At 41.5% G+C, this 17,111-nt stretch overlaps 1 protein-coding gene across 4 annotated transcripts in view; it reads left to right on the forward strand.

Moving 5' to 3' along the window:
* The window catches only part of LOC129703477 (AMMECR1-like protein), a 58,828-nt gene that overhangs the window by 23,901 nt on the left and 17,816 nt on the right, over positions 1-17,111 (forward strand). For all 4 annotated transcript variants that reach the window (XM_055645981.1, XM_055645982.1, XM_055645978.1 and 1 more), the window contains one exon: positions 13,113-13,614. In XM_055645981.1, coding sequence (XP_055501956.1) covers positions 13,145-13,614 — 470 coding nt within the window. In that variant the 5' untranslated portion in view covers positions 13,113-13,144. The remainder of the gene's footprint in view (positions 1-13,112; positions 13,615-17,111) is intronic.

Consider the following 17,111-nt stretch of genomic DNA (forward strand, 5'->3'; position numbering starts at 1 on the left):
CTGAACATGATGCCAAGTTAAGCTCCTCTGCCTGTATCCCTTCATTCCCTACATATGTATGTGCCTATCTAAAAACCTCTTAAACACCACTATTGTATCTGCTTCCACCACCACCTACCATTCTATGTGTAAAAATAAATATCCTCCGCATATCTCCTTTAAACTTTCCCCCTTCGACCATAAGACTATATGAGCTCTCGTCTTTGACATCTCCATCCTGGGGAAAAAAGGTTCTGACTGTCTGCCCTGTCCATGCCTCTCATTATTTTATATCCTTCTGTCATGTCTTGCCTCGAGTTCTAACTCTCCAGAGAAAACAATCCATGTTTGTCCAACCTCTTTTGGCGAATGCACTCTAATCCAGGCAGCATCCTTGTAAAAAAAAATCTGCACCCTTTCCAATGCCTTCACATCCTTCCTGTAATGGGATAACCAGAACTGCGCACACATGTATCAGGTTTTTGTGGATGGATAAAGAAAAAACAACAGTTGGATTTCCAAAAGGTATTTAATAGTGAGCGCACAAAACTTGTCTGTTCAAGGTAAGAGCCCATGATTGTGGGAGTGATATAGTGGCATGAACAGAGAACTGGATATTAATGAGTCATGATAAATGGGTCATTTTTGGGTTAGTGAATTGTAGCCTCGGGGATCATTGTAGGAAGCTCAACTATTAATGATCAAAGCACCAAGTGCATAATGATCTAATTTATTGATGATATGAATTTGTTTGGAATGCATGTTGAAAGGAAGACCAAGTCTGGAAATATAGAGGTTCAGAGAATGACAAAAATTTAGCATGAGTATAAAAGGAATATAAAGCTTATTTGCTTTGGAAATAATGTAAAAGAGCTGAATATTGTTTATATGGAGAGAACCTGCTGCTGAAAAAATATCCTTGCACAGGAAGTTTCATTCCGTTACAAGTAATCGTAAAGGCAAATGGAACATTGACTTTTCATGCAAAGAGGATGGACTAGAAGACTAGGGAAGTCTTTCTACATTTGTACAGAGTACCAGTGGGAATGGACTTGAAGTACTGTGCGCAGTTCTGGCTGCCTTATTTATATCGAACACATGTTAGAAAGTAGAATAAAGGAACGGGACAGGCAGCGTCTCTGGAGAGAAGGAATGGGTGATGTTTCGGGTTGAGACCCTTCTAGACCTGAAACTTCACCCATCCCTTCTCTCCAGAGATGCTGCCAGTCCTGGTGAGTTACTCCAGCATTTTGCGTCTACTTTCAATTAAACCAGCATCTGCCGTTCTTTCCTACATAAGTAGAATAAAGGGATTGATTCATGAAAGATTTGGCCTATACACATTGCAGTTAAAGAATGAGATTACCTTACTGGGTAAATTGTAGGAGTATGACAAAGTAGGAACTGTTAGGATGGGGCAACTTAGAAACAGAGGGTATACTTTCACAATAATGAGGTTGCCTATGTAAACAGATGAGGAAGAATGTCTTTGCTTATGGTGTCATGAAACAGATAATTGTCTAGCCTAACCTTGACTATGTTCAATTTTTTTGTTCTGTTGGATAGTTGAACGTAATGGGGAAGCAGCAGGAAATTGGAGTTGAGGTATCGGGTATCATTTTATTGAACGAAAGAGGATTTCCCTCTTTTATCAATTACCTCATTCTGTGCTTATGACAGGATCTAATGATCGTAGATGCAGGCATTCCAAATACTGTAATTATAACTCGCTGCACTATAAAGATTATATCCAGAATACAGACGTCAATTGCCCCATTATAGGACACACAGTGCTAGAGTAACTCAGCAGGTCGGGCAGCATCTCTGGAGAACATGGATAGGTGACATTTCGGGTTGAGACCCTTCAGACTGATGGATCATATCAGTATTATAATTATAAAAATATAATCCTTCATCCCCATTGTAATCCATCAACATTTATATTGTCTAATACAAAGATAACTAGTCCAGCATAACGCTTGTAACTAACCTTGTAACAATCGAGTGGAAATCTGTGATCCAGCAGAGCCTGCAATTACCCCACCAGAGTGAAACACAGCACAAAACCTGTAATCATAGCCCCATATAATTCAGTTCAAATTTTGAATTTATTTTTATAATGATCCAGCAGAAGGGCTGTAATTTTCTCCTCATAATAGTGCAGATTCAGAATTACTCGTTATAATCCAATATTAAGTCTGTAATTACCTATTATATTCAGCACAAAATCTATCGTAAAACCTGGTTGCGTTAAATTGTAATACACTGTGAGGTTAGTAATCACATTGCTAATTGTCTTCATTTTAATTGATTATCTAGCTTGTAATCGCATCTGAATAAACCGAGAGGATGGAATATAAGAGAAGGGAAATCTTGCTACAATTGTACCTGGTGTTGGTGGGAGTGCACTTGAAGTACTATGTATAGTTCTGGCCTATAATTATACTAAAAATAAGATGGAACCAAGCCTGCAATTACACCTCAATATAATTTTGTATGATGTCTCTATTTATATCATGATACTTCTGTTACTTTGTTCAAATTCAACTTTAAAAAATTTACATTGATGCCAAAACGTCAAAGTTATGCCGATAGACAAATAACTGTACTACTGTCACTCACTTGTTTTTTTAAATCTAATTATATGCATTTGTGAACTTTTCACACTATATGGGTTGCCAATTGGGCAAGTGTAATTCAATTATATATGTAATTAGCCATTTGTTCCATCTCAATATTTGATATTTCCCACTTATCTGAGAAGACCACTCATTGACAGGAAAAGAAGATTGTAATGATGACAAGATCAGGGGAAAGTAGCTATTCTTAGGGAGGTCACACGATCACTAGCAACTCCCCTGGTCCTTGAGACTTGCATATCTGACACTTAAAACAGGGTTTCCATATTGGCTTCTCTTACAACTGCATGTCCCTTTCGATTGGTTTGTAATAGAGAGAGCAATTGTGAGAGTTAATGAGGGCATATCACACTGTCATAGTACATATAAAACTGGTGAATGTCAGGTGAAGGAAATAATATAGAGTTGAGTCAGTGGCTGAGTAATGCAGGTGTAGTGGTCGAGTCATTGCTGTTGTGTGCGAGAGACAACGCAGAAAGGGGTTGGAGGATGTTGTAGAAGCAGCACGAGTGTGAGAGTGATGGCATAGAGGGTACAAAGGGAGAGGGTGATTCTTGACAACTCAGACACACCAGAAACTACAGAATATGACAAGGGATACTTTAACAAATGGAAGAACAGACTCACGGGAGACAAATGCTCCGTTACATTGTCACATTTGGGAGTGAACAGCTGCTTTGGGAGAGCTTGTGAATCACTGTAATGGGCCTGAAATAGATGCAGAAGTGAAGGACTTCAGCCAAAAATAATGTGTATCATTCTGAGGAATCAAGGCAGCAAGAGTACTTTATATGAGCATGGGGTGGTGGATTGATGTTGGGTGAACATGGCATCGGATCTCTTCATAACCAGGGCCAAAAGCTATCTGGTAGTAATGGTTGATTCTTTTTGTATCTTCCTGGGATGGATCGCACTCAATTAATCACCATTTTCAAGTGGCTGAGTTGTCCAGAAACAGCATTCCAGACAAGGATGCAGTAAACTGGGGGTTGTTATCTGTTGAAAATGAATTTACAGAGAAATATACTTGTACTGCGCTAATCGTTCAGCCCAAGGGAGGTAGAAGAAGCTGCAGAGATTGTCTATTCACTTCTGAGAGGAACAGAAGAAGCTTGTATAGATAATCATGTAGTGTCTTCAGCAAGGCCTTTGATAAGGTTCCACATGGTAGGCTGCTTTGGAAAGTTAGACCAGCTGAGATCCAGGGACAGCTGGCTAACTGGATATAGAATTGGCTTCATGGAAGGAAGGCTGGACTGTGACTTGTAAAGGATTGTTTCTGGACCAATTGCTGTTTGTGGTTTATATTAACAATTTGGATGAGAAGGTTGAATGCATGATTAGTAAGTTTGTAGATGACAGTAAAGTGGATAGTATCGTAGCAGTGAAGATGGTTATCAAGAATGACAGCAGGATCTTAATCAGCTAGGCAAGTGGGCGAAGGAATGACTCATGGAATTTAATGCAGATATGTCCGAGGTGTTTCCGATGTTGGGGAAGTCCAGGACAAGGGGTCACAGCTTAAGGATAAGGGGGAAATCCTTTAAAACCGAGATGAGGAGAACTTTTTTCACACAGAGAGTGGTGAATCTCTGGAACTCTCTGCCACAGAGGGTAGTTGAGGCCAGTTCATTGGCTATATTTAAGAGGGAGTTAGATGTGGCCCTTGTGGCCAAGGGGATCAGAGGGTATGGAGAAAAGGCAGGTACGGGATACTGAGTTGGATGATCAGCCATGATCATATTAAATGGCGGTGCAGGCTCGAAGGGCCGAATGGCCTACTCCTGCACCTAATTTCTATGTTTCTATGTGTTGCATTTGGGAGTTAAACAAGGGCAGGACCTTCATAGTGAAGTCTTGGGGAGTGTTGTAGGGCACAGGGATCTTGGTGTATAGGTACACAGTTCTCTGAAGGTGGCATCGCGGGTAGATATAATTGTAAGGAAGGTTTTTGGTACATTGGCCTTCATCAGTTAGGGTATTAAGTATAGAAGTTGGGATGTTATGATGCATTTGAACAAGATGTTGGTGAGGCCACATTTGGAGTATCATGTTCAGTTTTGGTCACCCTGCTCTAGGAAAGATGTCTGGAAATAGTGCAGAAAAGATTTACAAGGATGTTGCCAGGTTTCAAAGGCCTGCGCTAAATTGAGAGGTTGGGTCAAAGTTGCTGGCCTAAGATTCCACCTGAAATAAGCAGACAGAGAAGAGAGAAAGGGAAATACCCTGTCTCCAAAAGGAGACCTAAGGAGGTGTCGCACCTTAAGCCAGGTGAAAGGGTAAGAATGCAACTTGTAGTGCAGCTGATGTTTCACAGCACCACTGATCTGAGTTCAATCCTGACCTTGGATATTGTCTGTGTGCAGTTTGCCTGTTCTCCTTGTGACTGCCTGGGCTTATCTGGGTCCTCTACTTCCTTCTTACATCCCAAAGACTTGTGTTGGTGGGTTAATTGGCCACTATAAATTGTCCCAAGTGTGTAAATCAATGTTAGAATCTGATGTTGGTGAGGGAGGAAGGTGGGAGATGTGAATGTGGGGAGAATTAGGTGTGTAAATGAATAGTTGATAGCTGGCAGGGGACATGGTTGGCCCAGCAGCCTGTTTATGCTGTATCTCTTTGACACCAGTATGGTGACCCTATATTACTCCACAGGGTATCAACTGATGTGTCAAACAAAGACTCAAACAATGGTTAAATACAACTTGGCCTTCATTAGTACTCATTACTTAGACATGCTGGTGTATAATTGATTTCTAATAACTCCAATTTGATTCACTGTTCTTGCTTATCACTCATTATACTAAATCACAAGATTCCTGGCTTGGATTTAAATACTACACATGTGAGATGAACTGCCCAGGCTCACTACAATGGGATTGTAAACTTCTGCGGTCTAAACTCAGGGGCTCTCTTCTTGGGTTACTGCCCCTAATAAAATATGCTTTACGGCACTTCATCCGTTGTCCCATTTTAACTCTGGCCACCATTTGTGAGATTTTAGTTTGAGGGACTTAAACTGTAACAGTGCCCCAGATGTAGTCTCATCAAAGCTTTTCTAGATTTGCAGTAAGACATATTTTCTCCTGTACTCGAATTCTCTCATAATAAAAAACAACATACCCATTGCCTTCCTAATGGCATGCTGCATCTCCATATTAAGCTTTCACGTTGATCTGAAGTGTTCAGATCGCACTGAACACTTCCCAATCCATCACCATTTGAAAATAAAATGCCATGCCTTTCTCTGTGAACTAATTGACCTTGCATTCTTTCACATTTGTATTCCATCTACCATGTTTTCAACCATGCACTTATTTTGCATGTATGGTCTTGGCATGCCCTCACATTCTCATGTCTGATCACAATCCTATATTTTTATTATCTTGAGCAAATTTTGAATGTGACGTATTGCCTCTTCATCCAACTTACAGTTAATTATTGTGTATAGCTGGGCCCTACAATTAATATCTAATCCTAGGCTGTCAACCTGAGAATGATCCATTTATTCCCACTTTTTGATTTCCATCTGTTAACCAATTCTCACATCATTTGAATGTATTGGCCATGTGCTGCAATCTCATTGACTAACCTTTTGAAAAACTTCTGGTAACAGGGTGGCACAGTGGCCCAACGATAAACATTCTGCATCATAATGCCAGAGACCCAGGTTTGATCCAGACTATGTGCTGCGTTTGTATGTTTGCCCTGTGACCACGTGGTTTTTCTCTGGATACTCTGGCTTCCTCCCAAATTTCCAAATATGTGCAGGTTAATTGGCTTCTGTAAATTGCCTCTAGTGTGTTGGATGTGGAGGTGGGATAACATAGAGCCAATGTACGGGTAACCAATGTTCGACATGAGCTCGGTGGTCCGAAGGGCCAGTTTCAACGTTGCATCTCTAAATGCTAAACTTCCATGCACTGATTTCCTCCTTGTCTATTGAACAACTGGTTAGCATGGGTGAGTTAGTTAAACCCCTTGTTTTCATTCTGTATAACTATGAACTCTATTCTACCAGTTACATCCTCAAAGAGCTTTAATAGATTGGTCAGAAATAATTTTCCGTTTATGTACATGCTCACTGCTCAGTCCTGTCATCTTTTCTAGATGTTTTGTAATTACATCTGTGTTATTGATTCCGATTTTCTCCACTTCTGATGGGCTAATGGATCATTAGATCTGTGTTTTCCTTTCATTGTAACTAGCACTTTTCACCATCTCTGACTCAACTGACAAGACTGAGATAGATAATAGAGCCCTTGGGGATTTTCACCTTTTGGTTTCACTAAATTTTCTTTTTTTTTTCCCCCCTCTATTATTAGAGGAGCTGCTGTCTCACAGTTCCAGAAGCCTGGATTCCTGACCTGTGATGAAGTTTGCACATTCTCCCTGCGACCGCATAGTTTTCCTCGGGTGATTTGGTTTCCTCCCATGTCCCTAACATGTTCAGGGTAACAGGTAAATTTATCGGTAAATGCAAAATGCTGGAGTAACTCAGCAGGACAGGCAGCATCTCTGGAGAGAAAAAAAGGGTGACGTTTTCGGTTGAGACCCTTCTTCAGACTATGTCACTGTATATTGCCCCTGTTGTGTAGGTGAGTGGTAGAATCTCTGACTAAATTCCATCATTTGCACGAAGACATGGCTCTCTAGTGTTTCTGGCAATTCTTTGATGTTTTCTTTGAAGACCGACTGAGAGCTAACTGTCTTTGCTTAGTCCCAATCGGTTTTGTCTATAAGGGACCCACATTTTCCCTTGCTAGTCTTCTCCTATTTACATGTCTATAGAAGCTTTCTGCATTTACGTGTCTTTCCAATTTTCTATCATCTTCAATTGTCCCTGAGCCAAAGTAAGTTCTCACTACCAAACCAATGTTCGTCTTTAATTGTGCTACCTTGCTTTGCTTTCCTTTTGTCCCTCCTTAAATATCAAATACTCTTACACATACAGTGAGGATGGTCAAGGCAGGCCTATTAATTACAGCTGATCAGTATGGAGATGTAAAGAAGAGATGATTGAGGAGAAGGGCAAGAGAAAAAAATCAAGATGCCGAAAATACCTAGCAGGTCAGACATCATCTCTAGAGAGAGGAACAGAGTTAACATTTCAGGTCGAAGGCCTTCCATTAGACCTGACACAAGTTCAGAAGCTGTTTCTTATGCTTACTTTGGGATTCAAGATTCTGAAGACAGGCTGGAGAAGAAATGGAGTGAAAATCAAAGTGAGAGTAAACTAGGAAGCTCGGGGTCATCTTTAATGATAGAATGGTGATGTTTAGCAAAGGCATTACCAAATATGCTTTTTTCCCCCCTCCAGTATGGAGGAGACCACAACTGAGCACTGAATGCAGTTCACTAAATCTGAAAAAATTCCAATTAATTGTTTCTTCAGTTGGAAGGGATTGTAAAAGTGGAAGAGGTCAAAGGGTGGGTATTGTATTTTCCGTTATCTGAAGAGAAGCTGCCTTTGGAGGGAAGTGGATGCTGGTGAAATTGTAAGGGTGACTCGGGGAGTTGTCCCGACCCAGAATTTTACTTGTCCATTCCATCCACCCGCTGAGTTCCCACAAGCAGTTTGTATTTTGATCAAGATTCCAGCATCCACTGTTTCTTTCGTCTCCAGGGAGTTGTAGAAATGTTGGTGGTGTACTTGAAAGAATCAGAAAATGCTTCTGTGAAACAGAGAGAGAAAACATTTAGTTTTTGAAAAGTTCTGTGTGGAGAGGTTTGGGCAACCATGCAGGAAGGATGTGGGAAGGAAGGAATGAGCTGTTTGTGGCTGAGATGAAATGTTAGGGAAAAGTGTTAACAAATTTTGAATGGAGATGAGTATAAAGTCTACAGATGTTATGAAGAAGAATTAAATGCTGAGGATCTGCCTTCATCAATCTGGTGAGATCATGGCATTTCTTGCTAGGACTGTTTCTCCTTAAAGATACTTCCCTGGTGGGTGTGCCTGGCTGTAGCATGTGAGGCACTCCATGGCCCCTGAGCACAACAAACATCCCACCAATGGGTTGGGTTCCACACCACATATACTGCTCCAATCATTGCTCCAGCCTTTCTTTATTAAGCAACACTCTCCAGAAGTTGGAAGAATGCTACCTGGTTTCAGCACTTTTTGAGCCTGGCTGCTGAGGTTGCAGCTGTGTATTTATGTACAGGCAGCTGCTGCAGCAGAAATAACATGTGCTATACCAGGGCATTCAACAATGCTATTTTGTAACTATCTTAGCGATGCTTTTTTTTAAAGCAGTGTGAGCAAATCACATTGTTATTTTCTACCAGGTAAAAAACAGCAGTAGAATTTCCACGCAGTATAATCTAATTCTCAAGTCGATCTGTTTAGCTTCATTGTGAAACTCAACTTTTATACTCTTGTGCCTATTTAATGCAAAAGGAAAAGTTGTTCGAGAAGGAGGATACATTTTTGTTTAATGAACTCCCAAGTGCACATTAATGTTTTCCTTTTTTTTTTTTTTTAAAAACCTCTCCACAACCAAGGTTAAACCTCTTAGTTGCTAGCTTGTAGTTGCTGGACATATCTTTACATTTCATTTGTAATACAAGGGTGTTATATTTGCCATTTTCCAGTCTCTGGCAGTACCACTTTATAATGGGACAGTTGGAGGAGGTGATAAACCTCCTTGTCAAACGGACAGCGACCTTCAGCACCACCCCCCTCAGTAAAATGAGAGGCATTCTCCTCCCTCACATCTGGTGACGCCATTACTTTAAGCATAGGCAGATATTCAATGATTGTTCCTTGTTGCTAGTTTTCACCCCCTTCTCTGTTTAATCCCATTTTATTGAGATTATGACAGCATTCTCTTCCTGTGTAAAGACGGTTGCAAGGTGGTTGTACTATTTCAGCCATGCCTTCTGCCTCTTTATCTCTAATCCCACAATGTCTCTCCTGAACTCGATGCCAAGTTAAAGTAATCACCTCCGTCTGTACATGATGCATTTCCCTTCATTCCATCTTACCACCCACTTCCTCTTACTACCCACTTGCTACTCAATACTGACAGAAGATTTTTATATTTACCTTCATTTTCACTGCTTACTATTTTAAGTTTACTTCTCGTGAAAGGAGAGGTACATTTGCATTGGAAATTTGGGGAAGGTTCACCTGATTTGACTTGTGTGGGAAGGCACCAGTTCATCCTACACACTGGAGTTGAGAAGAATGAGAGATGATCTTGTTAAACATGCGATTGTGAACAAGCTTGACAAGGTAGATATTGAAAGGATGTTTCACCACATGGAGGAATATAGACCTAAGCAACATAGTTATTCTTACTTTTGGTACACTTATTTTGGTCACACTTATATTTTTTTAGAATGTGGCCACTTATTTAGGACTGAAATGAGGAAGTATTTTTCTGCCTTTAATTGTGATTCCCTGGAATTCTCTTTTCCCAAATAGCAGTAGAGGCAGATAATTGATTATATTCAAGGCTTAGATAGATTTTTGGTATATTTAGGAGTTTATTAGACCAGGGGATATGCTGAGCCAAGGCTAAGGCCAGATCAGGCATGATCTTACTGCATGGCACAGCAGACCTGAGAGATCATATGACCTGTGTTCTTGCTTTACCTCTTTGCTGACATTGGTTTTCCTTTTTGCCGCCTCTATTGGCAAAATGTATACACCCAGATTGTGTCTGTGGTTTTTGACCTGATTTTTGTAGTACCCTTTTCCTTTCTTTCCTTCTTCACTCCATTTATCTTACAGGGAACTCCCATTTTGGTTCCTTTACTGTAGTAGAAAAGTCAGGAGTGTGATGGAATATTCTCCCCTTGCCTTAATGTGTGCAGCTTCAACAATTCGCAAGAAGCACTGCGCCATTCAGAACACACCAGCCTGTTTGATAGACACTTCATCCACAATATACATGCGCTGCACCTCTGATGCACAATTGCAGCAGTTTGTGTCATCTACAGATGCATTGCAGCAACTCGCCAAGACTCCTTGGACAGTACCTTCCAAATCCATAACTTGTCCGAGGTAGAAGGACAAGGGCAGCACAAGCATGGGAACACCACCTGGAAGTTGCCCCCAGCAGGTCCTCCCAATTACAGGTGGTCCTCCAATTGGCATGTTGCTTGTTTCATTCTCCATTCTCCTTCATTCTCCGACAATGCCTCCATCTCCATGGGTAGGATCACTATGGCATTCTCTCAAATGTATTTCCGAAAGTGCTCCTTTCCTTGAGCTACTATAATCCTGTTCCAATCAAGATTTGGGTTTATTGACCTGCTGAGTTTCTCCAGCACTTTGTGGTTTGCCCAAGATTGCTACATCTGCAGATCCTTGTGTTTCCACTGAAAATCAATAAACTTTTCAGTAGTTTCCCTGCAGATTTGTTCACCTTCTGACATTATTGAACACAATTTAAGACAAATGGATTCTGTCACTTGATTTGCCAAGGATATCTCGCCCCCTATCACAATAATATCTTGCCTTTCCTGGTCCTTATCAATCACCTCACCAGCCTCCACATCCCACACTTCATTCTCCAACATTTCTGCTCCCTTCAACGTGATCCCACCACCAGTAACATCTTCCCATCCCTATCCCTTTCTGCTTTCTGCAGAGGCTGCTCCCTCTGCAACTTGTTGGTGCGCTCATCTCTTCCCACCCAAACCACCCTCTTACCTAGGTACATTTTCCCCTGCAACCACAGAGGGTTCAACACCTGTCCCTATACCTCATCCGTCACATCCATCCAGGGACCAGCAGCTCTTCCAGGTGAGTCAGAGGTTCACATGCACCTCCTCTAACCTCATTCACTGCATTCAGTAGATGAGGTTAGAGACTGGCCTCCGTTACATCGGCGATACCAAGCGTAGACTGGGCAACAGTTTCCCCAAACATTTGTGCTCGGTTAACACCCCTTTCCTATTCCCAATCTGACCTGTCCTGAGCTTCCATTGCCAGAGTGAGGCCACGCGCAAACTGGAGGAACAGCACTTCGTATTTTGCTTGTGTAGCTTACCACCTATGGATATGAACATTGAATTCTCCAATTTAGGTAACACACCAACCCCCCTCTTTTCTCCCCCTCCTCCCTCTCTTTCCCATGCCCCACCTGAATGCACACACGTTTCTCCCACTATCCTTCCTTCTCTTTCCCCTTCCACCTACATCCCTTCCCCTGGCTTCACATTTCATTCGTCTTCTCTCCTTTCTCATAGCCTTTTGTCGCCTTTCCATCTCCAGCCTTTGTCCACCCATCTGCCAATCAACCCCTCCCCCCCACACCTGTATCCACCTATCGCTTGCTAGCTGTTTTCCCACACACCCACCTCTCTTCCAGCTTTCTATCCCTAAAGACAATCAGTCTGAAGAAAGGACCTGACCAGAAACATCGCCTATCCATTTTCTCCCGAGATGCTGCCTGGCCCTCTGAGTTACTCTGGCACTGTGCATCTTTTTTCAATAATATCTTCCTTTATTTCAACCACCTTACTTTTTCTTGCCTATCTTTTCGGAACACCTTGCTCCTGAAACACAGAATACCTAGTCCTGCCCTTTTTTTTGTTGAACCTTGTTTCATTTATTACAGTATTATTATAATCCCACATCTATTTGCCTTTGCTGCTGACTAGCATTCATCACCATACAATGTCTTTGTGCACATGCACTCTAAATCCATTTATGTGTTTTTCTTTTATTTGCTCACAGCTACTGCTGTATTATATCTTTCCTTCGTGCACCTTATTCCTTACCCTGAGCAGATTTGTAGAATATGAAGATTTTAGATTGTGCAGGATTATTAGCTTGAATGGTTTTCAGGGTGAGGTACTACAGTTAAACTGGGGACATTTAAGTTCTTTGTCTTGATCAGCTGGAAAGAATTTAAATTTAGAACTAGGGAAGACCATGATGGGTTTAGAAAGATAAAGAGGTTTTTCAGTTGGTGGGGAGTCTGAAGAGCAGGGACAGGGTTGGATTGAAAGCAAATGATAGAGAGGAAACTTGAAACTCTTTTCAACAGGGTGTGGTATGATATGGAATTCACGGGTGATATAAAATGTCAGTAGAGGCTTTAAAAAAACAAACCGATAGGTGCCTGAGGAAGCTAGCTTGCTCAGCTGTGGAGCAGGGAACTGGCGTGATTATTCAGTAAGGAGCTGCCGTGACATTGGTAGGACAAATGTATCTGAAATAACTATCATTGGGTTTAGCTTTTACCTTGTGATTTAAAAATCACAATATAATTTTGGGACTGAACCCAAGTTTGGAAGTACAAAATGTAAGTCTGAAATCTGGAGTAATATATATCATGGTTCAGTTGCTACTTTATGATGTATTTTTTGCTTGGGATGGGGTTGAACTGCTGCAGTTTTACTTATGCAAGTTATGTGACCACGTCTTGCTGACAGCACCACTTTGGTGATAAACTGCATTTACATTGTTTATTCTACAATCGCAGTTGGCGTCACATTTCTGTATCTCTAATTGTTGGACATTCTCTTGCTCAGGGTGCCGTGTTGACACTGTGTTGCCTAGGAGGATGGGAAAGAGGCGGTGCCTACAAGCAGAGCCGACGCTCGAGCAGAAGATAGCAGCGGGTTGCTGTGGAGTAAAGAAGCCGAAGCTATCGGGCAGCAATGTGCACAACCAGCTGAATCACTCAGGCACCGGCCTAGGCTGTGGCTCGGTATCTAGTCTGCAGTCTGGAACAGCCCTGGGGAACCACCACAACTACAGCCAGAACCACAACTACAGCCAGAACCATTGCGAGAGGAACAACAGGGAGAGCAATGGGAGCCTGAACTCCTTAAACTCTACACTCAGCTCAGTGACTGGGCTGATTGCAGTGGGAAGTCGTCCAAACGGGACTGGACACAGTGGGACCAGTGGACTGAATGTGAGGAACTTGGTGGTGACCGCAGAGATGTGCTGCTACTGCTTTGATGTGTTGTACTGTCATCTGTATGGATTCCCACTGCCCCGATCACCCAGGTTCACCAATGACCCATAGTGAGTACTGCAGTATAAGGATAGATTGTTAAGAGCAGCAAACACTCCCCCATTGAATGCTTCTCATTTTGGGACAACAGTGAAGAGCAAGGTTAAGTCCACTCCAGTTTAATAGCAAATTTGTGTGGCATTGTGCACCATGTTCTCTTTTCAGCTCTTGTATCTGGCTCCAAATTAAATGGAATAATTTTGCCCTTTGGATAATTAAATTATGCAATGAGTTAGGTAAAGCTTATCTTACACTGATACACCCATGTGTTCTTCCACATAGGATGTGACTGCTCTATGTCATAGTGTTCTGTGGGAGAACACAGAATGTCAGTAATACTGCTATCATGTACAGTGGCTTGCAAAAGTATTCATACCCCTTGAACTTTTCCACATTTTGTCACGTTACAACCACAAACGTAAATGTATTTTATTGGGATTTTATGTGATAGACCAACACAAAGTGGCGCATAATTGTGAAGTGGAAGGAAAATGATACATGGTTTTCAAATTTTTTTACAAATAAAAAACTGAAAAGTGTGGCGTGCAAAAGTATTCAGCCCCCTTTACTCTGATACCCCTAAATAAAATCCAGTGCAACCAATTGCCCTCAGAAGTCACCTAATTAATAAATAGAGTCCACTTGTGTGTAATCTAATCTCGGTATAAATACAGCTGTTCTGTGAAGGCCTCAGAGGTTTGTTAGAGAACATTAGTGAACAAACAGCATCATGAAGCCCAAGGAACACACCAGACAGGTCAGGGATAAAGTTGTGGAGAAGTTTAAAGCAGGGTTAGGTTATAAAAAAATATCCCAAGCTTTGAACATCTCACGGAGCACTGTTCAATCCATCATCCGAAAATGGAAAGAGTATGGCACAACTGCAAACCTACCAAGACATGACCGTCCACCTAAACTGACAGGCCGGGCAAGTTTTGGTCACCTAACAGGTGGGCCGGGCATTGGTCAGAGAAGCAGCCAAGAGGCTCATGGTAACTCTGGAGGAGCTGCAGAGATCCACAGCTCAGGTGGGAGAATCTGTCCACAGGACAACTATTAGTCGTGCACTCCACAAATCGGGCCTTTATGGAAGAGTGGCAAGAAGAAAGCCATTGTTGAAAAAAAAGCCATAAGAAGTCCTGTTTGCAGTTTGCCACAAGCCATGTGCAGGACACAGCAAACATGTGGAGGAAGGTGCTCTGGTCAGATGAGACCAAAATTGAAGTTTTTGGCCTAAATGCAAAACGCTATGTGTGGCGGAAAACTAACACTGCACATCACCCTGAACACACTATCCCCACTGTGAAACATGGTGGTGGCAGCATCATGCTGTGGGGATGCTTTTCTTCAGCAGGGACGGGGAAGCTGGTCAGAGTTGATGGGAAGATGGATGGAGCCAAATACAGGGCAATCTTGGAAGAAAACCTGTTAGAGTCTGCAAAAGACTTGAGACTGGGGCGGAGGTTCACCTTCCAGCAGGACAACGACCCTAAACATACAGCCAGAGCTACAATGGAATGGTTTAGATCAAAGCATATTCATTTGTTAGAATGGCCCAGTCAAAGTCCAGTCCCAAATCCAATTGAGAATCTCTGGCAAGACTTGAAAATTGCTGTTCACAGACGCCCTCCATACAATCTGACTGAGATTGAACTATTTTGCAAAGAAGAATGGACAAAAATTTCTAGATGTGCAAAGCTGGTAGAGACATACCCCAAAAGACTTGCAGCTGTAATTGCAGTGAAAGGTGGTTCTACAAACTATTGACTCAGGGGGGCTGAATACTTTTGCACGCCACACTTTTCAGTTTTTTATTTGTAAAAAAAATTTGAAAACCAAGTATCATTTTCCTTCCACTTCACAATTATGCACCACTTTGTGTTGGTCTATCACATAAAATCCCAATAAAATACATTTACGTTTGTGGTTGTAACGTGACAAAATGTGGAAAAGTTCAAGAGGTATGAAAACTTTTGCAAGCCACTGTACTTGCCTATCAAGTTGAATAACTGCATTACATTGTTAGGGACCTGAGTGCAAAATTATTTTTGGTCGTCTTTTCTTTTAAGAGATGATCTTCGATCTAACACACCTACCTGTGCCAGATACATTTGGCTGCAGTTTACCTGTTGCTGCTCAAGTCACATGGACACAAATGCAGGTCAAGAACTGTTTCAAAGCTGCTTACTTGCCATTACCAAGGCTTTTCAGGTGCAATGTATTACTTTGACATTGTGTAAGATCTCATGTATGGGAGTACAAATTTACAAAGTCTTGATCCCTTGAACTTATTCCCCTCCCCCACAGATGCTACCCGACCAGCTGAAATACTCCAGCATTTTGAGTTTTGTTCAAGATTCTAGATCTGCAGTTCTTTGTGTCACCTTAAAATGTATTTTATTTTCCTCTTAGGAGGTGATGGAATAACTGAAATGGTGGAATCATGGATTGTTTCCTCTGCATCTTTACAGTTAGGAAATAGGAAGAAATGATGGCTTAAAACAAAAGAGTTACAATTCTTATTTGACAGCGACTGACCAAATGAGAGTCTACTCTTAGTGTTTGTTGATGTTGAGATGAGTTTGCCATTGACTTTTAATAGTTTAACAAGATGGTGTTTGGTAAAACACAAGGTCATGCAAAACATGCTTGGTGAGAGTATTAATGTGATGCAAATGAGAAAAACAAGGTCACCACGACCATTGTTCTAATACTTCTTTGATACAACGAAACCCGGGAATGTAGATTGAAGGCAGTAAGAACTAGAATAACTGGGCAACCCAGAGCTAATTTCTCCCCAAAAGTAGGTCAACATGTTGTGCAAACCTACTGCATTGAACTGAGTAAGGGAGAAAGTAGGAGGACATGTTCCTGACATCTGGAAAGAAATGACATTCCATTGCACTTTTCTGGGGGAAATAGGCAGACTAGGTTAGAACTGTTATTTATGTAGTGTCCAATCCATTCCAACACAGGCCATGACCACTGTTGATGCAAAGTGCAGTTACTGTACTTTGATAAAGTCCCACAGATTGTGAATTAGACAAATAATCAATGGATCAAGTAACACTTGAATTCTTTTGCATTCAACTGAGTGAGCTGGTTTATTATCTCATCTAAGATCATAGCAATGCTGCACTGCCTCTCTAATGCACTACATTCTGCAGCATATTGTAGTATGTGTTGTAATTAGGATTTGATTGAGACAAGGTTCAGACTCCTGATCATGAGTGTCTGAGTTTGGGAACATTCGTGAAATCCGGTACAGAATTTCCAAAGGAAAGCTCATAGCACAAAGGGTGCCTGCTGTAATTGTTCTTAATCTAATGGGACATTTTAGCATCTGGCCACCTCATTATTTTAGTGGAAAATCTAGACTGACTCCAAGCTGTAGCTTTGAATATTCTGATTTTAAATCTATGTCGGAATTTCATTTGTTTTTCTAGTTCGGTACAGGGAAGAAAAGTTGGAATCAAAATAGACATTGAAAGGTCCAGTTGTAAACCTT

The sequence above is a fragment of the Leucoraja erinacea genome, chromosome 14 (genome assembly GCF_028641065.1).
Source record: "Leucoraja erinacea ecotype New England chromosome 14, Leri_hhj_1, whole genome shotgun sequence".
Classification (NCBI taxonomy): domain Eukaryota; kingdom Metazoa; phylum Chordata; class Chondrichthyes; order Rajiformes; family Rajidae; genus Leucoraja; species Leucoraja erinaceus.